The sequence below is a fragment of the Lipophrys pholis genome, assembly GCF_963383615.2.
Source record: "Lipophrys pholis genome assembly, chromosome: 13".
In the NCBI taxonomy this organism is placed as follows: domain Eukaryota; kingdom Metazoa; phylum Chordata; class Actinopteri; order Blenniiformes; family Blenniidae; genus Lipophrys; species Lipophrys pholis.
The window spans coordinates 19303954-19330049 of record NC_137632.1 but is presented as its reverse complement, the minus strand read 5'-3'; the positions used below and the strand labels follow the sequence as shown (position 1 = coordinate 19330049).

Below are 26096 nucleotides of genomic sequence, written 5' to 3'. Positions count from 1 at the left end.
TCCAACCCATAACTATGTCTCTGCCGGCAATACAAATATTTCAACTGAAGGGATTTATAAACGATCCCACAAGGCAAATTACACCCTGGTTTCTGTTCATTATATTTTCATGGAAACTTGAGTGTTAATATCTCTTTTTAAGTTGCAGGCTGGAGGCCCTTCCGACCAGACGCTCATCCACATTACTGTTTCTAATCTTTTTAATGAATCCAAGTGTTCAAGAAAAGTGATCTAACAAGCTTAAACTTAAATTGACCTGAAAGTGAATTCATAATTGAAATGGTTTTTTTTAAAGCACTTTTAAAGATTTTAGCCTGTTTGTTACAGATATTCTGAAGGGGAGTTATAGTTTACTTTGGTACCGATTCTGTCCCAACACATGTTTGGCCATCTGCTTTTTTTTCTTTCCAGATATAAAGACTTTTTAAATAAAGAGACTTATCATTTTCTGGGTGTCCATATGAACATCAGGAATGTCAGAGAAATATTTCAAAATAATGAAAAGTAGTAGCTCTTAAAATTCAGTAATTTGCTTCCATCCTGGATATGAGAAAAAATCTTAATAGAAAGATCCACTTTTCAAATCTATTGAGTGAAATGTTTTCAGGAGAACAGAACAACACATTTTGAAGGATCATTCAAGTGACAACAAATGGCCTCTTCGCTATGAAAGAAGACGGAAAAACATTGTGAAACTTCATGGTCACATGCTGAAAAGAAGAACATTGTGACGGCTGTCAAATCGCACCGTATCACTAAAGGCTTTCACTACAGTTGACTAAAGATACATCGGAGTACAGTGAGCAGACCGGCTGAGAAATAAGCACTAACAAGCAGCCAATGATGCAGAGTACCCTGCGAATAAAATAAATAGACTATCTTTTACATCAAACATGCTCTGTGTCGTGGCAAGTAGTCAGTTGACTTCCTAACACTGTACATTATAGAATATTACCGCTGTTATGATCCAAATGAGACTCTTCTCCTAGTAGACCCCTATCATTTTTTGGATTTTAAATATTTGTGAAGTCTCCATATAGATCCTTCTACTGTAGTAACAAATACATGTAAGGTTTTGTACCACATTTTCTTTTCTATTAAAATACATTCACAATGACTTCTCAACTCTCAATAACTCCTGCATTTCTTTTTTTTTTGGGCTGGCAAATGATCACTCAATGCTCTGGGTTAATAGGTTTACCTCACTCACTCATTGCTTTCAACTATGATTTCTTTATTTTATTTTTCAATTTTTGGAAAACAACACTGGAAAAGGCCCAGACATCCCCGATATTTCCAGGTGCTACGATGCCTGGGGAGACCTGCCCCGCCCAGAATGACTGATATTTGCTTTTACACCACAATAGGCACAAATAAGTATTCTATGAATTTCAATTTCACAGGAGTTTGGCAGGAAGCTGATCAAAATGCCTGAATGCAACTTGGTGCATCTCAAGTCGTTACGTTTGAAGAAGAAATCGGCAAGCCACATCCTTCCAAAGATGAGGTGCCCGACAGCAAGTGATGAAATCAACTCAGCAAAACTTAAAAAAACCAACAAAATCACTGCACCAAGAGGTAAAAACATCCATGTGTTTTGTAAAACTGTATTTTGTTTTTGGTTGATTTGATAAAAGTTCCCAAAAGGCAACAATTCGCCTTCTAAGCACTTCTATGTGAGTATCATCTGTTGTCGATTAAGATTTCAGACTAATTCAAAGGCTGCGACCACATTTACTGAAGTTGCGATACTTGTAGATGAAGCCAGTGGCGCAGACAGATGGGAGAAGAACGGCGGGGGGGGTGCCGTTTCCTCTCCTGGTATCTGGTGAGTGTGTGGAGCGGCAGCCATTGTAGGTAGAGTAAAAGTGGACTGAATTATCATTCAGCAGGTGGCACTGATGCCGCGTCCCCACCCCAAGGTAATAAATGGCATCGGCTTTCCTCAACACACTGGGAGGGCAATAATCTTCCATCAGCCGCCTTCCACGGCACAGCAGGTGAAGGACCACCCAGAGGTGATTGACTTGTCAGGTCAGCTGTTGGGGGTGTCAAAGCTGAGAGTCGGTTCACTGATTGAACAGGCGGACTCACAAAATATATTACACGTCTAAGACATTACATTAACTTAGGTTATTTCCTGTGGTGGGCTACTGTAGTGTGTGTGTGTGTGTGTGTGTGTGGGGGGGGGGGGGGGGGATGCGGTGACCCCCGGATCATGCTGTGGACTAAGACAGGAGCACACTGTGGAAATAAGCCCCCTTTATTCAATATGGATTTACATTTTATATAAAAAATTACTTACATTTAATACATTTCTTCAAAATACAAGCAGCCAAACGACATACAAATCAAATACAAAATTATAAAATATCTTATATTTATTATCTTCCTTGTCTGAAGTAACAGATGTGTTTCATAATAACTCCGATTGGCCTTTTAGTAGCTGTGGTAAATCTCTTCCTTCAATCCATCTGTTGACATACGAGACCTAGAAAAATATGGTATTCAGGATCTGTCTCTTCAGTGTACAGTACAAGTTCTGGGAATCGGATCGGAGAACATTCAGGGTGGGCTTCAGTCTCTTCCCCCGGAGGGTAAGTTCATAATGGTGAATTACTGCTGAAACGGGGGAAATGGAGCTTGAAATCGGCAGAAATGGGAAAGACACAAGACTCGCGGAATTGCGTTTGGCGTGGGGAAAGGTTCGTGTTGACAAAACGTGGATTATGGCCATTGATGGAACCGTGATTAGCTCCGTCAGAAACAGAACAGAGAAAGAGACAAATTGTCCAGAGTTTCAAGCTTCACTGCTCAGTTGTGAAGCCTTGTGGTCCATCTATCACGTTTAAAAAAAAAAGAAAAAAAGAAAAGCATCTGCATAACAAACAACCAACATAACCCTCTTCTACAATACGTACATGTGTTCGGAAAGATCAAGTCAAAGCTTCCTGCATCACCGTCCCCAACACAGTGTCCATACGCCTCATAAACAGGGGATGGGTACAAATTCTAGCGCTGCATTTTAAGGGTAGAACTGTGCACAGGTGTGGCTCGCGGTGTTAATAAAAGTTTTTGCAAATCAGCAGCTTTACCTCAGTGTCATAGAGTATACAGTACGGCGCTGTAGAACTTACTTCTGACAAACATTAGAAAGCAAACTGTCAATGGAAAATAAAAGCTCTCGGGCACACCGACAGGGACGTCACGCTGATGCTCAACCAGCAGGAGCCTCGTAGGAAATAGAAAAAAAAAGAAAAAAAAAAAAGAGAGAATTCCTCTTTCCTCCTTCATATTATACATTGTACACTGTGGTAAAAAAAGAAGTACAAAGTGTAAAGTTAGGCTATGCGGCGGTTTCATGAATTGTCCCCTCTAGTTTCTTTGGGAGTAGCTCTCTCCTCTCGTCGATACTGATGACCGGCTTCCGGCAGTTTTGCCCGTCGATATAGATCTTTGCATACACCGGGTTGGAGTAGTTCATGGGCTGTTTGGGAGGGACAGAAGTTGGCGGGAAGAAAAAGATGAAACACCAATTCAAATGAAGAACTTTAGAACAGTCTTAAAGCTGCATTATGAGGTTGTAGCTTTTTACTGTAACTTTCAGAAGTACATTTATAATGCACTAAAGTTGCTAGATTCACTCATCAAGTTATAATTTTTGACCAAAAACATTTGATTATTTTATTAACTAGTGCATAATTAAGTGTTGTGCTGGTTTGGATGAGGCCAGGTGATATTTAAAAAAAAAATTATTCTCAACCAAGACTTTGTATGTACTAAAATAGTTCAGTTACATTTATTTTAAATGTTGTACTAGAACTAGTGAATACTTTTATTTATTTTGGAACTCTACATTTCTGCTTTTACATATACGCAATGCAAGGTGGGATTGTGAATTTGTCCTATAACCATTATGGCCAGAGAGAGATAAAGAGATTTATTTATGTTTTAATATATTTTAGTTTAGTGATGGTTTGAGAAGTTTTTAGTAAGAAGTCATGTTTGCATTCATGAGTAGGTACTAGCTAAAATTGTCTTCAACGTTCAACTTAGTTTAAAATGCTTCTTATCTTTGCAGCTCAAAATTTCTTTAGCTTTGTGTATGTTTGCAATCTGCCACCACTGAGACCATATATATTTAATCCTTTTTTCCTTCAGAGGTCAGTATCCTCGGTTAAATAGTCTTTACCTCCTTAAACGCCGGCTCTGTACTTAATTTTAATGCAGATGTCACAGATGAAAACTGCCTGCCAATAATTTTCAGACTCATTTAGTTTTCACTCCCTCTAATGAAATGGGCTTTAACTGGACTTTGCTGGCAATGTTAGATTCAATCAAACCGTAACTAAAAAACCATCTGTGTTATTGATTTATGACACAAAGTTAATGATTTGATTCACTCTGACAGTCGCTTTTGCCGTTTCTTGCGTGTATGCCTGTGAACTCGCTGAGTGCAAGACTGTGCAGATGTTGGGACAAAACAGTCCTCTTTATTGATATAGAACAGTGAAACATATTTTGTTTTGCTGATGACATGGCTTTATCTGACTGATGGTTTTGTGCTGTCAATCACTTTATCCATCTGCTGGGATGTAACTGAGGAGAAGTCGAATAGACAAAGCCCAGTGGGATATCCTCGGCACTGATCAGAGAAATCCTCAGCTCAGCCATCCAAAGTGGAGATCAACTTGGTCATCATCTTTATGCAGCCTGATGTTGTGGCACTATCATGTGTTACTTGAAGTTTCCTCAAAAGGAACAAGCTTTGGCTGCTATGGAGCTGTAATTCAGGGCTCTTGATCTGTGCGGCGTAAAACTATACACATCACTTACTTTCTCGAGCAAAACTTTCTATCATTTCTATTGATTGTATTTAACCTATCCAAGCTTACGCTGTTTTAGATTGATTTTGCCAAAATGAGAACATTGCAGGAGAGTCAAGCCCGTCTCAGTTCAAAGGCCACATGAAGCCCAGTTTGATATAAGTGGGCCAGACATGTAAAATAACTGTATAAAATGTATAAATAATCTATAAATGACTGCAGACCTGAGTTTCCCCCTCACTTAAGTGAAAATTAATCACATTGCATGACAACTTGAATGAGTTTCTTTCTTAAAAACATGAAAAGGTTTCAATTTCCAAGGCAAAAGAAGTCACTTTTCAATATTCCAATGCTATTAAGGCCTCCTGGTGCAAAATAAATTGAAATGTCAAAAAATGATGTGTCTTTCAATTTTTGGGCAACAAATATTTCCACAAAAGACTCAAATTTGTTTTTGTAATTTTTATCTTTTGCAAGGTCATCATGGCTGATTTGGACTCAGTTATGTTATGTTATACTTAGTGAGTAGAGTTAGGAAGTGATACAAAACATATTAGTTACTGGTAGTGTAAATCTTCACCACAGTATTGCTCAATGGATAATGTGTAATAGATCTTTAATCAATTGCAATAGTCTTAGAGGGGCTTAGTTTTTCCAAGTAATTGGTCTGGAAAAAGTGCTCCGCTTATATCAGGAGTATAATATTTGGATACTGTTGTTATTCTGGGTTCTGTGTAACAGAACTGGGCTTGAGAAAAAAGAGGAACATGTTGGATGACGATCTGTTGGCACCTGCTTGGACGATGTTGTTAATAAGCCCTTCAAATGTTTTTTTAAATTCTGGCTCTCCTAGTCTTTGGATGACATCGCAACGCAGAAGAAACCAAAGCAAAAGAGTGACGATCGCTGTGTGGATTATACTGGAGACACTGGAGACTGTAGGATTTGCAGATTTGTGTTACGTCCATTTTCTGAATCATCTTTCGCTCAGAAAAATAAGTCATACCTTCATAAAAAGATATATATATATATATATATATATATATATTTAAACTGTTTATATCATATTTTCTGGACTATAAGTCACTGTTTGTTCTTCAGTTTCATAATAAGAAGCATCATATCAAATATACCAGTGCATACCATCTGGGACCACTAGATGTCACTGTACGACAAGAAAATGCTGCTACATTGACGGCGCAAGTTAAAAGTAAAAAAAACAAACAAAAAGAAAAACTACCCATCATAATTTTATCTAAAAGTTATAAGATACACAGCAGAAACAGAACAGAAGAGAGTTCAGAGTGTGAAGGATAATCGCGGGCTAAAAATACAACAGCCAGAACTGAAGAACAAATTCACAGATGGTTTTGGAACAGCAGCTGCTGGATGAGTACAGCTACATCTTGGAATGAGAAAATCAATGACTTATAGGTTTTTTTCCTCATCGTGACACATTTTTACACATATGCGACTCAGGTGTAACTTATTCTCCAAAAAATCTGTAATCTATATATGGTGTCTATTTCCTTTGACATAAACTTCTGCATTGTTTCTGGGCACATTAGTGTACAGTTCAAAACCTCAGATATTATCTCATCAAACTTGCCTCTTTGTCACTTCAGACAGACGTCATTTAGTACATTGAACTTGAATTTCTCTCATTTGATCGAAATCTGAATTTAGTTTATATTCTTTATTCAATTGAGTTGAAAATGAATTCGGAAGCTGAGGAAAAGTGAAGAAACACATAATTGTGTCATTTCTTCACAAAGTTTATGATTGCAGCTTTAAGAAAAGTTTACCACTTTTAGTCTGTGAAGAGTACAAAATACACATATATTTGAAAAATACAGCGAGAAGAGAAAGACTCATGCATTTTAGTGGTTTCTTTCTCACCAGGCATGCAGAGACTATCCAAGGTAAACGCAGCACAACCATGCAGAACCATGCAATTATGTCCATTTAAAGCCAATTTTATACAATTTAAACTCGTTGTGGAATTAGGATGATATGCGATCACTGACCCCGGGAAAAATATGGTTCTCTGTATATTTCATGAGTTTTCAAAATCAAAAGAAAAGAAAACCAACACAAGTAAATGACAACTTGTTTGAGGTGTTTGTGATGTTGACTGTACCGCTTCAAAACAACACGATGAATGGAATAAACTAAGAGACAAACATGATGTTTTTGAAAATTCACCTGTCCAGGGATTACCTCCTTGGGCACAGAATTGATGCCCAAGGCGTGAGGGTCACTGGATTTTACACACCAGCCCTGTAACAAAACAAGTGCCATCTGTGTTTATCAAGTTGGTGAAGGTTGCTCTCCATAATCCTACACCAAAGCCGGTTAGAAAACATGCTTTCATATAAAGCGAACAAGCAATGTGTAGAGTAGCAGGAGAGAGAGAGAGAGAGAGAGAGAGAGAGAGAGAGAGAGAGAGAGAGAGAGAGGTGGAGCAGGAGAGCAAATCCACACTCAAACCAACACGTCACGGTTAAAAATACAGCCAGGCTGGACTCACAATATCAGATGTCAAAGTTGGCAGCACATGAAGCAATAATATTAAGCCTGAAGCTTTAGCAGGTGAGCTCAATAGCAACAACAGTGAAGGTGTTATGATTCATTGGATATTCGGAGTGTTAGCGTGGGGTCCGGAGGTGTTGAACAGAATATATCGCGGGCCAGGTGGAAAGTCCGTATGGTTCATGGCAGCGATGCATTCTGGCACACAAACCAGTTTTAACGAAATCTCCCCGCAGCCTGGCGTAATTCTATTTGAAGTATCCCGATGCTACACACCGCATCACAGCGTAACAGCTATTCTACTCCAGGCAAAGAGTGCGGCGCTGAATTATTGTTGAAACGCTGGGAAATAGTTCTGACTCGGTGATTGGTGTCCCTGCTTCGGCCTGCAATTAAAGCCGACATATTGATGTTCTCAAAACAGGGAGAATAATTAGCAAGCGCGATGAGGATTGGCATTATTCAAGGCCCGTTAAATCTTTAGCGGCTCCTTTTCTGCATCGAGGAAAGGGGACGCAAAATAAATGCGAGTTATCAACACATTCCTGTAAATCAATCTACACCACTTCACATTTTATTTGCAGCTGAAATTTGAGGTCACATTTCTGGAAAGAGCAGAATTCTTGTCACACTGAGCACGCCGTCAGATTCACAGCCGGTCTTGCAGTCCAAACTAATGTGTTTGGCTCATTACTAGTCCAAAGATATAGAAGAAATAACGTAATTTGCTTCCAGCTCAGTACTTTGAAATATTGATTTATACCTTTGTTGATTAGTTGCTTTTTCATTGTAATGCAAAAAATGTTTGCAAGGCATATTTCAGGGATAATAGCTGACAAAACAATGCAGCTGGTGTCAAATTACAAACATAAATCTCGTTGAGTTATTGCAAATGAGGAACAGAATGTACAAAAAGATTAGAGAATGATAATTACATTGAATAATAGAAGATATTTACAGTAAGAGAAAATGCTTTTTAATGATGGTTATTTACCTCCACAGTAAAAACAATTACTTATATTCTGAAATTTGACAGATGTGGGAAGAAATATTTATCACAATGAGGAGTAAGGCAACAAAAAACAAAAAAAACAACCAGAACATTAACTCACTGTACGTACTGATCTTCGAGCAAATGATGTTTCTTTTCTTATAAAAAGGCTTTATGCTACTGAAAGATGAGCTTCCTGGAAACTTTCCAGTTGACAAGAGTGGAAACTACCAAACTGGGCGAAAGAGTATTGAGGCTAAAACGGCCTTTTTCAGCAGCTCATTGGAAAAAGTCAATATTTCACCCAGTAAATTTGTTTAGTTTTGCACTCCATTTCACAGGATATTCTTTGACACACAAAATAAAGACTTTAATACAAGACAAATATTAAGTGATCTGAATCTTTATTCTACATTTAGAACTTTTCTGCTGAAAGTTTCATTATTGTGTTCAAAAATGCTTGCAATGAAAGTAAAAAGGAGTGTCAGTGGAAATAAATGTTTGTGCAATTGTGGTTGATTGTGGCTTAATATCTGAAGATGTAGGTCATACCGTGAGAAAGGTCTGCAAGATGGCCATTGTTTCTAGTTAAGCTGCTCTTGGTTTGAACTCCTTCCTGCACCGAGCATCTCTCCTTTTTCATTCACCAAACATTCATGTGTTACTATCACTGGGGCGGCTGTGGCTGTTGATCATCTCCAAATGTAGGTTTGATTCCTCATCCATTCATGGAAGTGTCCTGATGCAGGACGCTGAACCCCATATTGCTCCCAATGGATGGACCGAGCGCAGTAGATTGATGTGTGTGTTAATGGGTTAATGTGATTAACAGTGTAAATTGCTTTGGAGGCTGCTACGGCAGCAGGAGAGCACTATTTATGTAAGTGAAATCCATTTACATAGACACTGTATTCTCTCCTTTCTCCCCGTACCTTCCTGCAGGATACTTGACTTTGGTACTGGAAGTTTGTGATCTGTTCTGCTCCTATAAAATATGCAACTAGTGGATTCATTCCACTCACTATTCCCTGACCCCCAACTTGTGCAGCAAAAAGCCTCTGAGTTGGTTCTGGAGAAGCTTCTTTCTGGTAAATGAGAGTTTTACCATCCCAAACCTTTGTCTACGTAGCTGATGTGGAATTGTTGGGTTGGCTATGGGCTGAAGAAAGTTGACCAGCCTTATGGTTCATGTCTTATGTTGTCCTTGTCTTTTATGTTGCTCTGGTTTCAGTTTGTAGTTATCTATAGGCTGTAGTTACTTGCCCTCATGGCCTCCTCTGTGCTCCTTCAGCCCCTGATTGCCCTCATTACTGTCAGCTGTGCCTTGTTGTTACTCTTCCTCCAGTGTGCATGTGCGCCATTCCCAGGCTGCTCAGTCGGCTCAGTTTGCTTGTGTGTGTCTTTTTAAGCATCCCTGCCTGTTTACACATACCTTGTTTTTCCCTCTGGATTTTTTTGGGGGGTTTTCCTTATGGGATTATTTAGTTTTGTTTTTCTTTTGAATGATGCTTTTTGTTTATTGAATTAGTTCATCTTTATTAAATATCGGCATTCGTTTGTAGTCTGCGTTTGTATTGTGGGTCCTTCACCCTCCCCACAACACAGGTAATATGACAAATATCATGATTGCTACACTGCGCGACGTGACCGAAGCTACAAGCAATAGCAAGTAACAAGCATTAGAAATGACGCTGCGGTCAAAGAGACACCAGTGCTGTGTTGAAATAGTTCGCTGATTCCCCGAGAGGTAAAACCATTGCCTGTATCTGACCGGGAATAATTGACCACTGTCACCTAACTATGTGGGCCCCATTCCACTGGTTCTCTACTTCCAGGACTTTTATCCTGGCGCATTTAGTTCGTCACAGAAACGCTCCACTTGGAGACGTTGGCCTCTCAAATCTGCTGACATACTAAACGGTTTAATTCTTGGTGAGCCTAATTGACATAATTTACGAAGGACACATACACGACCTATAGGATAATGTTATTTTTGCATACTAAATATGTCATACTCACGTTTAAAGTTCAAAGAATTCACGTTGCACAAAGTAGCTGGCAATAAGTTTGTAGGAGCCTCGTTCTTGTTAGGTTGTTAGTGTTCAGTGTGACAAGAGGTTCTGAGAAAAAGTCCAGACTGTAGGTAAAACTTTACTGTTCATGAACTTTTAGAAGTGATTGAAGTCCTTTGTCCACATTCAGAGGCTTATTTCTGTTTGAGTTGGTCTGGAATGTAAAGGGTCATTAGTGTAACATATTTGCTCTTGCTTGAGTCTTTCCAAAATAACATCACATAATCAGCAATAAAATTACCGGAGGAATATGTTGGTGAGAGCACAAGCCCACCTTGTGAGGGTCGAGTGTGAAGTTGGGTCGTAGCAGGCTGCCTGCGTCGGCGTGGTTGTCGTGGTCCACTTCGTACATGTTGTACGACGGGTTCCCGATCTCCACGTTAATCCCACCGTTCGTCATGGGCTGCCTCTGAACACGTTTGCCCCTGAGGTTTGTGAAGCCGGAAGAGCATTAACGTGACACGCGAAGTGCAAGTACCGAGCATGCTGCGCAGTGGTGTATGAGCCTTCACAACAGACCATCACATCACAGCACTTGGCAAACTTGGAATGCAAAAACTCTGCTGTATAAACCTGAAAGCCGAATTATAATCAGAGGCTGATCAGAGTTCAGGTGTTCTACAGAACAAGTTGACACAAGAAAACAAACTTTCCATTTAAAAAGCAACACAACTCATTCATCTTCAAAGTCATGCATCTCTCATCTGTTCCACCTCGGGGGCTTTTTTTTTGGTTTTTGTTTTTGGGTTTATTCACGTACCTTTGTCTCCGTCTGCAGATGTAAACACCTGCTACCACCATCACAATCAAGATTACCAGCAGGACCAGAGGCACAATGATAGCTATGCTCCCTGTGGGGGACAGACGAAAGGAGAGATGGCGATCAAAAGATCAGAGGTGAGTTCAGACAGTGGCCACGGCTCAAAACAAGACACTCTCACAATATTTACTCACTGTTCCTCGGTCTGTTTGCTCAATACATTGTGCAGCAGTAATGGAGCAACACTCTCACTTTCATGAAAAACATCAACAACCCTGATCCTTTTGTTGGACAGCACAACGTATTTAACGCAAACGACACAAAGCTTAGAAGATGTACTCATTTATGTTAATGTTTTCTGGTGAAGCTCCTTAAATTCATTTGAAAACAAAATGGTCACATTACAAGCTCAGATAGGCTGGAAAACAGCAGCTGCTCAAATTCAAATGAGGTGAACCTGCTGAGGGAAGGGCTTTCTGTGCTCCAATAATGCAAATGGGGCAGGGTTGGCTGGAGTTCAGTCAGGATGCCAATCAAGACTGCGTCCAAATATTGTGAATTATGGACAAGTTTAACTTTAAAGTTGCTAGTAAAACTGCAGCACTGATTCATTTCAGATTTATAAATAAAGACTCCTGCACAGTGTCTCGCAGTGAGCACTCTCGCCTCATAGTGAGACTGCGCCCTGTTCGAGTTTTAGTTTATTTTTGCATGTTCTCTTTGAGTATGCATAGGTTTTCTCTAGGTAAAATGTCCCCTGCCTTTTGACCATAATTAGCTGGGATTTTTCTCCAGCCACCTGCTGGACAAAGTGCTGTAGACAATAGATGATGTAAATAAGAATTTGTCTAGATGAGAAAGGGCCCGACGCTTAATATAGATATATATATATATATATAGATATGTGTATTCAAGCAAGAAAACATTGCTCACCTCCACTGGTATTGTCCGATCTGCTGCTTTTAGGGGCGGGTCTCTCACACTGTGTTCCTGCCCAATTGGCTGAGCATCTGCAGGAGGTCAAAACAGAAATATCAATAAACTGGGATAAACATAACTTTTGTAGCTGAGAGACTGCTGAGAAAACACCTTTGCAAGATGAGCTTACGGTATGATGTGACTGTGGCTTACATATACAAACACATTATGATTCAGTCTTGCCATGAAGTGCTTTGATCGCACACAAACAAAAACACCACCTGGAGAGAGAGAGCACTATGCACATATGTGTTGTGTCCGTAAACAGTGTGTGTGCATTTACGTGTGGACTATTCAGTGTGTCGGAAAAAGAAAGTCAAAAGACGACAGCAGTACAACAGGTCGTCATCTTATTTGTGTTCCGAAGGGATCCGATGGGCGTGATGTATGACCCTTGTTAGAGGAGGTGATCTCTAATTCCACATGACTGACGCAGATGGGTCTTGGAAAGCATGAGTGACCTAGTGGGTGTGCGGCAGTGTGATAACGGAATTAAATTATCGAAATTTACATGCGGTCTCAGATTCACAGCGTCGGGGTTTCCAAAAAATATAAATGCAGCCCCATACATACAGGAAATCAATCACGTCTGTGTAGGACAAAATGTCAGAGTGACAAGAAATTTAATGGGACTTCGGGGGCATTGTGGGGTTTAAGCTCCTTTGGGAGGTATAAACCAAAAATAAACTAACAAAAAACAAACCAAAAAAATAACTATCTCAGTGACAAAGAAATTCTTTTGGTTGAAGCAGTTAAAAGGTAAACACTGATGAGATGTTCAGGTCTTGTAAATCACATTTATACGCGATGACTGGGAAGTAAAGGACATGGCCACCATGCACAGACTGATGCCCACATCACACACACAGTGTTGTCGTGTCTCCTGGTTCATGTGTGCGGGGGTGAGGACTGCATGAGATGGCTGGATGGGTGGCGGTAAGGGGCAGCAGAGGTGCAGAATCATGCGGCGGCTGATGATGTAATAATTGCAGCGTTTGCTAACATCAGCTAAATGTGTCATAAACACTGTCAAAGTGAAGTATGTAAATTTGATATGAATAAAATATGAGGAACGCATTTTCGTGCCAAACTGCTGCCACTACAATCACTCAGTACAAAAATAGTAATGACTGATGGTAGATTTAAATTCTCGCTTAAATGTTTTAGTAAAGAAGATTTTTATTTTGATCTATTTATTCCCAATATGTTGATTAAGTTTGCTCAGTCTTTTTTTGATTGATTTCTTTTTTTATGTGATGAAACTTCAAATATTTATTTGTGTTCCTCAATGCTGGTCTTTTTTAGACTATATTGCTATTAATATTATTATATAAATTTAACTTATCTAAACTTGCGTCTCTTGTTTTCCGAGCATCTGCGTTTCATGTTTTAAGGATGTCCTGAATTGCTGCAGTTCCTGGATTTTGTGGGGCGAATAATATCTTTTTTGATTTAATTAATGCTTTTATTGATTTGATTAATTCGGCTGCATGATTAAACAAGATTACCATGGTTGTAATTTATAGTTTCAGAGTTTGTAACATCTTTCCAAGGAACAAAGGACAAAATATTGAGGGTAAAATATGCACAGGTTTTCAAAAGTTATTTAGTTTGTTTTACTACTCAGTCATTTTCTACAAAACGGATGTGTGATTTTTATTATTAAGAAAAAAAAGCTTAAAAATACAGTAGCAATAAAAGTATCATAGAAATGGGGTGATTTTTCCCATCATCAAGTATCCCTGTGAGGCTGATTGGAAGAGTTTTGAGGAAATTTTGACTTTATAATTAAATAAATAATTAGTGTGATCACGTTTATCCCCGACTACTTTAAAAATGGTGCCGTATTTTTTCGTCGGGCCTCTATCATCACTGTATAGTTGTAGCAGTAGTACAAATAAAGACACAAAAGATGATATTGTCATCCTAAAATAGGAAGTAGCTATTCTTTCACAGAGAGCCAGTCGATAGAACCGGTAACAAAACAAAGTTAATGGACCAAAAAAAAAACTATTACTGTATAACACCTGTAAGATAACAAAGTGGTTTAAAATGGCCAAACAAATGTTACACTCAGTTTAAAATGACCCTATTTGTAAAGTGTATCCTATTTTTAGAGGATCTTGAGTTATTTACTCCAGCACTTATTACATGATGAGCCGCGACATGGAGGCTCTGTGAAGAAGAGTCCGTACAGAGGACCGAGTTTGAAATGAAGCCGGATGGAGTGTGGGTGGGGTGGTGTATACAGAAGGGGCAGAGGTGAGTGGGCTCTGAATACAGCTGGAGAGGTGAGAGGGACCTACTTGCAGCGTGGTTTGTTAAGAGCTGTTAATGTGCACATCCCCTCATTCTGACAGAAGTAATCGCAGGGGTTGGCCAGCTCATCACAACGTTGGTTCTTGAACCCTGACGTGCAGCTGCAAAACATTGTGTCGGGATTGATAAAAGGGCCTTGGAGAATGTATATTGTTGAACTGTAGGCGGCTTTGTGAATGGACACTGACACGCTAAAGAAATTAAAAAAAACAAAAAACCTTTTACGTCAGTTATCGGTCAGTGTTGGGCTGCCATTAGACAAATTAGCAATCAGATGAACACAAATCAACTTTAAAAGTGGGGAATTTCTGCAAAGGAAACATCTGTTATAGCAGTGTCAAATCTATGATGGGCGTTTTTCTGGACAAAATAAATAAGACAAATATAGCATGAAAAACCTGTGGTCAGTCATTTCATGAGTGGTGTACAACTCTCAACCTACTGCAAATAAAGAAAAAACACAAATACAAATATGTTATACTTTTGCCAGTTTTTTTTGGGCCAACTCAATATCGATAAACAGAATCACGAACAGTCACAAATATAGCCGTTGTAGGTTGTGTTGGATGATTTTTTTTTTTTTTAAACCGTATTCTTTTTTTTTTTTTTTACCAGCCTGTACATTACATACGTAGTAAATTTCAACAAATAATGGAAATGTAAGATTTTAAGGATGATGGCAAGCTTTACATGGGACGTAATCAGGATCTTTGTAACTGCACCTATAAGGAGGAAGCAAACCAAACGTCTTTTGAATGTGGTTCCTGCCTAAAAATACAGATACTATGTTGTAAAAAATCCAATCCTACCAGGAAATAAATCATATTACTCATAATGTTGTCCTACATTACACTTCACCATTATTGGGGTATAACTAAAATACCAGGATGTAGTTAAAGGATATTTAAAACTTGATTACATTTACAGTTTTGTGACTTTTTAAATTGGTCGTGAAAAACGTATATATCTGTGGGAATGAACAACATTGACCAAAATAAAGCCTTTTCAACATTTTAAATCTTAAGTTTGTATTTCAATACACACACTGGTGGTATAATTAAAACTGGACGTGGTGTCACTTCGATCACAGTGATGAAATGATCTGACACAGTGTCACATGATTTTAAAAAGCCTCCTATTTTTAGGATGAGAGCATCCGACAGCCACGCTTACTGAGAGTAAGAGTTGCTTTTCTAAAGTTAAATACCAAAACAGTTTTTCCATTTTTAAGAATAGTGAAGCAGAGGTGTGATAAATGCATTTTCCCCTTGAAAATCCTACAAAATCTTACATCTATTTCAATGTTTCAGAAAACAAACAAAACAAGTATTGATCATTTCTGTGACGGTCACAGATTGGCTTTGATTGGTTCACAAAAAACGGGAAGACATGTAAGTAGATAGATGACAAATATTCCCTCCAAACTTGTAACAATAATGGTGTTTTCTTGATGCTGGACGAAAATCTTTGTTGATTTTATACTTTTACTAGTTTGTTCTTAAAAGCCCATCACAATAAGGTTCAGCAGGCGAGGTGAGTCTAAAAGTCCAAAGACTGCTGTTAGTGCAATGAGATGCAATCAAAAAGTTCCATAATGGCGCCTATAAAGAGGGGAAAATTACCCATTTTAAATTTGATCACCGCCCTTGTCAGAGTAGTCATTTTGTTGCAGAGATACACCGCTGAATGGAAATCCCCTTCTTCACACAATTAAGAAATAATCATCTCCATCTTCCACGTGCTCATTTTCAATGCACTATAAGCACACAGATCATGAAAAAGAGGCAATTGTTTGTGCCAAACTTTCTCCTTCGGACATCTCGGATTGACGACGGGCTGCTCGGTTCAGATTTCAGTCCCTGAAAAAAAGTTATTTATGTTGTGCAGCTCCTATAAGCACGAGAGACAAATGTCTTGGTAAAGAAACGAGACAAATAGTTTTATATAGATTTAATTTGATACAATCTAGGATGAAACATTTAAAATATGTGAATGTGTGACTGCTGTAGACTTCAAGTCAAGATTTATTATGACTTACACTTTAAAAGTGAAAACCTCTGTCTACATTATAAGAAATTCTACTTTGTATAAAATGAATCAGAATAGCCATCAATCAAATCTTAGTTGTTCCATCTATGGCCGCGAAAAGAGCAGGGAATAATAAACCTCACTCTCCAGCTTGGAAAGTCTGTTCAGACCACTGGGATGGTCAGATCATTGAACCTGTTTACATTATGATTTTTAATTATCACAATAAGAATTCTAATTACACCACTAGATTTCTCCCCAGTACTCTCATACTTTGCGCATGCATGCCCGTTTACCTTACCGATTCTGTTATTTTACTTCTGCACGTGTCCTGAAATATCACAGTTATATTGTGAGCAGAAGACTAAACACAACAATGTGCATCAGAGGAGTCTACTGGTTGAGAAAAGAGGAGAAACGTTTCATGTTAAACGACATTGGGGAAGCTAATGCAAAGATATTAAGTGTCACCGTGTTCAACAAGAAGTAACCGGATATTTTGAAAATACATTTGAAAGTTACATCAACAATGTATTTTGATCAATACATTTGAAATGCACGTAAACATGTCGCATCTAATTATTCCAATTATCTGATTGAAATTTGTGAGTTATTGTCATGTAAACAGGATCAGAGTGGATCAAATCACACAGACCGGTTGTGATTGTGGTCATTCACACTGACTCGTGATAATTACTGCTAACGTTTGCATATAAGCAACAGTCATAACTTTTTGAAGGCACCTTGCAACAGTTATTTTTCAACTGAAAATGTGTGGGTTTTATGTAATTTTCTATTTTTTTTTTTTTTACAAATATTATAGTTTTGTTAATAACGTTGAAAAAGTCTGAAGAGTGTGCTTTAACCTTAAGAAAACAAAGCAGAGCGGTGATTTAAGTCGAGGGTTAATAAAAATGTGAAACTTTTAGCTCGAGAGCAAGTAAATAAAACACCTCGCATCAAGATAATTGTCACTTTACCTAATCTCTGACTCGGAAAAAATAAAAGCAATAATGAGTCTGTTTATTTATTCAGGCTGAATGTATAACCTATTCAAACTGAGGTCCACTTCAGCAAATAGATTCTTATAAAGCCCCGTCTCTGTTTGTCTGCATAACAATCAGGAATTGATTAGCAGAAAAGTTCAAAGTGACAAACGGCGAGGTACAACAACAGAACTTTTTCATCTGCAGAGAAAAACACATACTCCTGATCCTGAGCACAACACAGCTGATTGAACTAATTCTGTGCTCAAAGTTACTCGTCTAACAGACCAACGCTACTACTGAAGCAGCTTAGAGTCTGTGCATGAAAGAAGTTAAACCTCCGTACCTACGTAGTTGGTTTCAAGGGAGAATATTGGAATACTTCATAGCAGCACTAATGTTTCTTTAGTGAAACTCTCAGCAAGTTTTTTTTTTTTTTAAATCTGTTTCAAACTAGAATTATCATCACAAATGAAACAACTCTGCCCTGCAAGGTTTTCTGCTTCGCGAAGGCTTGATGGAATATACATTTACCAAGAGTATTAAGGTCAAACAGTGGGATTTCTTGACACAGACGTATCCATCATCTCACATAATCTCTCATCTTAGCAGCAAATAATAAACCGCATTATCAGGATCTGTTAACCTCAATGAATAAGATGGAATCATTTGCATAGAAATTGATTCTATCCTCGGGAATTTGTGAGTGGTGCCCACAAATTTCAATTTAACTACAGTGGACAATGGCCATTTAAAAAAAAAAATTGAGTATTGGCTTTTGAAATGGATTTCCAATTTCCTCTTTGTACAGATTTTTAACACAGAACTGCATGTGATTATATTGGAGGAAATGGTAATTTGCAGGCAGCCCTTTGAGGAGCCTTTCACAATCATTCTCTTCGTGTCTGCCACTCAAGTTTTTGTCTGATACAAGTATTCGGGCTTCATGACATAGTGAACTCCTGACATATGAGCCAAGTTTTTTGCCATTTTGGGTTTTTTTTTTCTAGAGAGAAAACTTCTAAAACCGACTAGTGAAAGGAGTCACAGAGGTCTGACACCAGCTCTTAACTCTAAGAAGGAAGAGTGTGATATGTTCAGAATGGCAAGCTGTGAAGGAGCTGGAACCCATTTTTATCTGCCTGAAAACCTTAAGCCAGAGCGAGGTGTCACACAGCAGAGGATAGTGTACTGGCACTTAGCCCCCCGCTGTTCCATGGCCTCCACATAGTGACATCAAACCTTCCCTCAACTTAAGGATTTCTTTCCAGAGGAAGACATCCATCTTGTGCTGCTGTGGAAGGAGAGAAATGGTACCCCGTGATGATTTTCAGTTCTGCTTTTAAAGCCAGGCTTTTCAGGGCACAGAGCCAGCATTTGAATAGAAACCATAGTGTGAATGATAGAGGAGAACATTCAGCATTTTTCCCCCCGCTTTCACCCATTAAGCAGTGACTTACTGACAGAAAGGCAGGTTGGTGTCAGGGTCCAGGTGACAGGTGCCTCCATTGTAGCAATATCCGTCACACAGTTGACAGCTTGGCGCTATTCTGCCATTTGTGCAGCTGGAGGGCGAGGAAATAATGGATGCTAGTTACAAACAGCAAACAATACTCTTACAAGAAGCAAAAAAAGGGACTGAGTGGTGATTTTTGTCAAACGTATGCATAATTCATGTGAAGACGGCGAGTTCACCTGGCTTCTAATTCACTGACATTACCAGAGACTAAATTGCTGCAGGGTGTGAGGCCCAATACATTTCTTTTTGTTTCCCAATTTAATCAAATTCATCCGCCAGCAGTCTGCAGGTACTGCAACTGAGACGTGAACTGAGAATAAACTATACAACTAATGCTCCTCTGGAAAATGAAGAGGGACTTTAAAGCCTTACAGGCGCAGCCAAAGTGGCGGTGGACGGGAACGGCGTGCAGATTTTCCAGCACTCACTTGCAAACCACATCTCCCGTCTCCTCGTTAATAAGGCAGGGAGCCCCGTGGCACCGGAGACACTTGTCCATCTCGCATTTGTTTCCCTCGAACCTGGTCGGACACACGCACTCCACGTAGCCGCTGCTCGACAGCGTGCAGGCCTTCGAGTTGACGCAGTAGTGATGACAGATGTCTGTTCAGCAATCGGGGAGATTAAGACAGAGCGTAATGAGAGACTGGAAACACGGGTTTAAGCTGGTTTGATTAGAATTGTACAGGGTTTTAATGGGACTTAATTACCCACATCAAATGACATCTTAGCCACAGATGAAAACATGTCACCCCTTGGGCAAGCAACAGTAGGAAAATACTAATGATGTGCGACTAGAATTGTTTTCCCACAACCCATTACGTCAAAGCGCTGCAAAAGAAAATACATTATCACTCCAGAACAGAAACACCCAAAGGTTGTTTGATGGGAGTTTTTGATGGCAGTATTTTGATTGTGTTTATCTGAAAATAGAGGAAAAATTGGTGTTTGTGAAGAGAAAATACTTCAGGGGATATCTTTGTTCCACATGCAGCGTGTATGAACTTTAAAAGGCTTTGTTCTAAGAATTTTACTTGAATTTGAAACTGTGTGCTTTTTTTTTTTTTTTTTGGATGATGTCAATCATATGGCGGATAATGATCGTCTGTGGATGTGCGTGCGCTGCTGCCTTGTCGCAGCTGCAGGACTCACGGAAAAGACAGCGGTCTCCGGTGTACTCTGCCATGCAGCGGCACACGGGCTGGTTGCCCTGCGTGACGTCGCATGTCCCCCCGTTCAAGCAGTAATTGTCACAAATCCTCTTCTCACAAAAGGGCCCTGAGAATCCAACTGGACAGCGACATGTAGGCTTTCCTGAACACAAATTGGGGGAAAAAAAATGAATAATATTACAGCCCGAGAAGACTAAATAAAACAAACAGTGCATGGATTCTGCACACAAGACAAAGTCTCATGTAGTTTATCGCGCTGGTGTGCCCCAAGCAAACCACGGTAATCCAGGGCTTATTAAAAACACATCACTGTTGTAGACACTTTCATTACAATGAAAATGAGCTCTGGAGTTTACTTTGTGTGTCTGACTCGTACTTATGGCTGAAATATCTGCAGTCAAGTGCACCTGATGTTTGAGTACAAGCCAGCTCTTAATATCACTGACCTATTGTCCTTCAGTCATATGTGTTTCTTAGAAAAATGTATCTTCACACACATACCCAAGATAAAATATTCAGTATGCTTGCGTCTTGTGGGAGAAAAGACGGAGCGCTCACTTTTTTTTTTTTTTTTAACCCCCAACACACACAGTATTCCTGTCTGGGTCAAGGTGACAGTCAATTGGCACCCGTGGAGAGTAACTGAGGTGCTCTATTTTTTTCTTAGTTATGTCCTCCAGGGGCGTCTGGGTTTTCCTAAATTGTACCCAGGCCAGATGCAGGATGCATGTAATTCCTCTAGGGTGTTCTCATTCTGCTCACAGTTTTCCCACACATGCCTGGAATACAGTATCTAAGCAGGTGTTCGAACTGGCTCAAACCAGGTTTGGAAAATCTTTACACTTTATATCAAACATCAGCCCTATTGTCACTCTGCTTCTATATTAGTTTGCTCTCTTTTCAGAAATCTTAGCGTTTCTAGACTAAACTTCTTTTGTTTGTAGTTTAGGTGGTTTCTTCTCGTCATGTTATTTGGGTTTAACCGTTGAGTGTTGCCATCACATAGTTTAATTTAACATCTCCTGGTCTTGTTGACGTTGAGCTCGTTCAACTTCATTCATTCATTTGCCTTTATTTATTCAGGAGAAACACATTGAGATTAATAATCTCTTCTGCAATACTTCATGTATGTGTTATTGTTTATGTCAGTCAGGTTCAACTTGTCACATCTATAGTCATTAATTCTTCATGTTTGCTGCCGTCTGATGTCTGCTTATGATTTGTAATGACCAATAATGCAATAAAGGAGTGAAAAACAACATTTAAATCTAAGATTGAGAGTGCTGCATGTTTGAATCTTCAATGAATGAATGAATATGATGACTCCACTACATCCACTACACTTTATATAAGTGAACTGCACAAAACATAAAAAAAAAGCTTTTATTAAATGCTATGTCAATAAGTTATTACACTATTGGCAAGTTGTTACATTATTGGTGATTATTACATTATTGGTCTGTGTGAAGTCTCATGTCTAAGCATCTTTTTTTGCTTGATTTTGATGTCATGCTTCATGTTCTTAAACATTGTGTTTGAAACATTGATGTTTCATGTTTTGGCAAATGCCAAAGTTCAAGGTTGATATATCTGTGTTGTAGCTCACAGCAGCTTACCAAAAGTATGTCACATGTGTATATATCAATCAGTCTTCTTCTATAATCCTAGTTTTGCATGTTCTATAGTTTGCTTTTAAAAAATTTTTTTTTTACAACAAATGTATGAGCAAATGGCAAAATAAACTGCACTAGTTTAGAATAAATGTGCTGCCTCTCCACCATGAAACGTATATCTGATGACATGGTAGCCATTAGGACACCAGCAGCAGCTCGTATCTAGTAATAAGCAGAACAGAGAGAGACAGCAGCTCTGTAACTGTTTTCATGGAAGATGAAAGCAAAGACTAACAAGGTAAAAGCATTTTTTTGTAATTGTCTACTTATTTGTTTGTTATAAGCACATTACTGCCAAAAGTAGAAGCATTACAGAAACTCTTTACTTCATAATGTTACTTCCAACACTGCTAATCAGTAAAGATAGCAATGCACACAAAACCATGTGGCTGCCACTTCATTTTACTGATGATATTATGCAAATATCTCAGATAAGCCTCTTATACCCTCTTCAAAAGGGTTCCCTTCCTGCCACGACACGCTTATAATTTCCTAACGGACAGGTGGGAGCAGGGGGGGCCATTGGAGAGTAACAACTCACAACTACTTGTGTTGCCATGGATACGGGTCTCCTCATGTAGGTCACACTACACCACTTGGTAATTTCACACTCCTCAGTTCTTTGGTCGGGATAAGCTGGGTTTGAATTGTCCGAGAAACAATCATTCACGTCTCTGTTAACTCACCGGCTGCCGGAGCTTGACGCCCCTCGTTCAGGAACCCTGAACAACTCATTGTGTGTGTCACGTCAGCGTTAACAGCCTGACTGTTGTGAAGTTACAAACTTCACATAATATCGTGTAGTTTGGACCACCTGAGACACACATTCTCCTTTCAACACCGTATCTGAAACTGTATGTGAGGGTGGAGATTTATTACAGTCAGATTCAGTAATGTTGTGTCACAACTGCTGGGATATGAAACTCCAGATGTTGTGAAAATTCAGCGAATGACAATTTATCACCCTGTCAAGATTAATCGTCAGTTGTGTGTGCTTATGATAGAATTAATGAGTCTAACAGAGACTCCCAGCTAATTATAATGAACAATAAATTATTATCCATTACAAAATTTTGAAAAAAAAAAAAATAAAACCTCTCTGAACTTAAAAAAGAAAATAGGAAAATGAAGCCAGCCCAATATATTTTTCAAGAATAAACATGTGGAAATCAAAACAGAACAGAGGGCAAAACCATGTGAGGTGCATGAACAAACATAACAAAACACTATAATGGAGCTCTGCAATTATAATAGACATTTATAAATATCTTTCACCGAATCGTATTAGGCAAATGATGACAATGAGATTTAGTAGGTTAATTGCTTCATGATTTGTGGACCTCACATGTGTTGAGTCAAAACAAAGACAGTTGTTGGAAAAGTGGCAGACAGGGAAAAAAAACGGAGTAGTCATGTCAAGCAGCCAGCCTCACCAAGACAAAACAAGTAATTCCAGAAAGCACCAACATTTTGTATGCTATATTAGTTCCCTCCGTCTGCTCTTTTAGTCATTACCCTGTTATGTGAAGCGAACGCGTCGCTGTTTCTCAGTGTGTAAGTCACTTTCTTCCTTTCTTCTTTACTGCGTGAAACATAAATGGAAACGCGACTGGCAAAGTCAGTGTGACACAGCGAGCGTGCGCAACAGAGCATGCTCAACTTTTAAACGTTTATTTAACAGCATTGTTACTTTGCTTCGTTGAAGTGCACAATGTTTGACGGTGTGCACTATTAGCGAAATAGAAACAATTTTGTTGTAGACTACGGTAAGTAATTACACACTGAGTATTTTTGAAGACATGTTGAATGAGCTTCTTTAATTCGAAATGGCGCCATCAACGCAAAATCACGAGGGAAAGAAATGTGCTTCAACATTATCGTCAAAGTCGCTGGATCGACGGATTTAAGCTTTTTCCTCATCCAAATAATGCTCCAAAAGCAAGTTTTAATGCAGGGTGGCAAAAATCTCATCTCTCCTGCATAAAGATTAAAGATACTTTAGCAAAAGATCAGACAATAAAACTATCAAATATCTTTAAAAACCTCATTAAGTGGGGCTGCCAACTATTACATTGATAGTGAAACTTAGCTATTTACCTATAAACTCACATGACGCACAGACTTTGCTTCGTGTGAAATATTAATTTTACACTCAATGCAGGATTTTCTGTATTTTCACAAAATGTTGTTAAAGGCCTGTAAGAAGGCTACTTGAGGCATCTTTACAAAAAAACTCACAACCATTGACCAATGGTGTAACACCTACAGTACTAATGCCCAGGTCTACCGAATGTCACATTTTCATTTCCATCATACGTAATGTTAGACACTACAGAGTACATGAGGGACTCTTCTGTACAGTGTTTTCATAAGAAAAACTGGATTCTGATCTCAGACAGAAACAATAGATTCGACTTTGGCTTCATGTCACGAAGAGGGTCAACCCTTCTTATTTGATATTGCAGTGGAGATAATTGGTGAAAATGGGAAGTGTCAAGTGGAAAGCAATTCGTAAGAAGAACGCTTTTCACTTCGGATCATCCTTCAAGGTCCTTGAGAGAAAAACACACTGTAGTAACAGCAGCATCTCTGAACCATTTAGAGCTTTGATGAAGGCCTACAGCCCACCCGCATCTCCAGATTACTTTTGACCAAGTCTGCCCTCATAGTACAAACAGTGGGAGGCAGGTGGAAATGATATTAGAGGCAGATGAACAAAATTAAAATAAAAGAAGTAAGTGAAATAAAGCCGACTGGCTGACAAACGAGGTCGCACTGACTCAAGAGTGCAATCTGAAGTGTCTTTTATCACGCACAGTGATGGAAGCTACTTCACCACCAGGTCTGATAAAAGACAGGAAATAAATATATTTGAAAACTAAATGGAGTACAAACTCACCTGAATAACCTTTAACTGACTCTCACACTACACACCAGTAAACGTTGAATGGCAGATCCATAAGCAGTAATATGTCTTGAACGGTGCAAGTTAAATAAATGTACTTTGAAAGCAAAGGCTGTATTAGGTTTATGTGAATAATGTACCAGTAATAATTATTATGGTCTTGCATGTTATCTCGTAGGCATTACTACATGAATTTATTAGTGATTTTATTTTATTTTGAAACAATTTGTAAAGCGCTGTGATTGGACAATACAAATATGTTTGCACTCTATACCCTACGCATAAACCCCCCCCAAAAAAGCTCATTCTGCTGCTTCTATCACAACTCTAACCCCGCATAGACAGAAACGATGAAAGTCAAGTTATTTGATGAAGACAACAAATCTGGATAATGGAGGCTGCTACAGATTTATAGCCCCTAATTCCAGCCATTGTCAGACTTACACTACCTATGCAGTATGAAAGACAAGTTACTCTTGTGAACTAGAAGGTTTTTTTACGACAACATATTTTTTATCTTGCATAATTTTGGGTGGCATAAAGATCTTTTTGTTACCATTAATGTCGTAAAAACATAACAAAATGAGCAAAGCTGTTTAATGATCGAATATTGCTGCCAAAAGTTCCATTAAAGTGCTGGTAGACCTGTGACAGCCAGAAGAACAAGAATTCACCTTGTGTTTTTATAGATAAAACTGGAAAAAATCCAGCCCCTAATTGATTATAAGATTGCTCTCAGTTCTTTCTTTTTTTTTTTCTATCAGCAAGGCAGGAGCGATGAGGAGGTCCATTTCCCTATAATTGCTCTCCGTCTCATCTTTAGTCACTCATATATACTGATATTTCTTTCGCCGTAGGTGTGCGACCCAGACAAATGCAGAAAAATTGAAACAATAAAAAACATAAAGGCACAAAGTCCCCAACAGCACAACATGTATTTTTCTCTCTGGTCCACATCAAAAAGGTTAAACAAATTCATAATCCAGTGCAGCACTGTGAATTTAAATCCAAAATAAAATATGAGGAGCTACACATGGTCCACCAGCATGCACTGTGAGTTTACGCCACCTTGACAGACTGACTCACTCTGCTTTAATGAGCTGCAGTGATTCTCCTGGCTCCTTTTTAATGTCACGTACAGCTGTTTTAAAAATCTAAACAGGATTGGAAAGAAGATGAAAACTGCGATATTCAAAGACATGAGTCTACTTCCTTTTGGGCAGACATGTTTCCCAAACCCCAGGAGGAAATATAAACAGATTTTCAGTCAATCCTTTGAAATTACTAGTAGAGGGTAAAAAAAATATAATAGAAATACGGCAAATGATTAGTTTC

General features: G+C 38.8%; 1 protein-coding gene across 1 annotated transcript in view; it reads right to left on the bottom strand.

Moving 5' to 3' along the window:
- Nucleotides 1-2254: 2254 nt before the first annotated feature.
- Nucleotides 2255-26096, bottom strand: part of lrp1bb (low density lipoprotein receptor-related protein 1Bb) — a 297754-nt gene continuing 273912 nt past the window's right edge. The window contains exons 84-92 of the mRNA XM_080478884.1: nucleotides 20164-20325; nucleotides 19440-19614; nucleotides 18953-19057; nucleotides 14466-14579; nucleotides 12115-12191; nucleotides 11182-11272; nucleotides 10696-10846; nucleotides 7032-7106; nucleotides 2255-3487 (exon numbers count right to left, since the gene is read on the bottom strand). Of these exons, the coding sequence (XP_080335010.1) occupies nucleotides 3347-3487; nucleotides 7032-7106; nucleotides 10696-10846; nucleotides 11182-11272; nucleotides 12115-12191; nucleotides 14466-14579; nucleotides 18953-19057; nucleotides 19440-19614; nucleotides 20164-20325 (1091 nt within the window). The 3' untranslated portion in view covers nucleotides 2255-3346. The remainder of the gene's footprint in view (nucleotides 3488-7031; nucleotides 7107-10695; nucleotides 10847-11181; nucleotides 11273-12114; nucleotides 12192-14465; nucleotides 14580-18952; nucleotides 19058-19439; nucleotides 19615-20163; nucleotides 20326-26096) is intronic.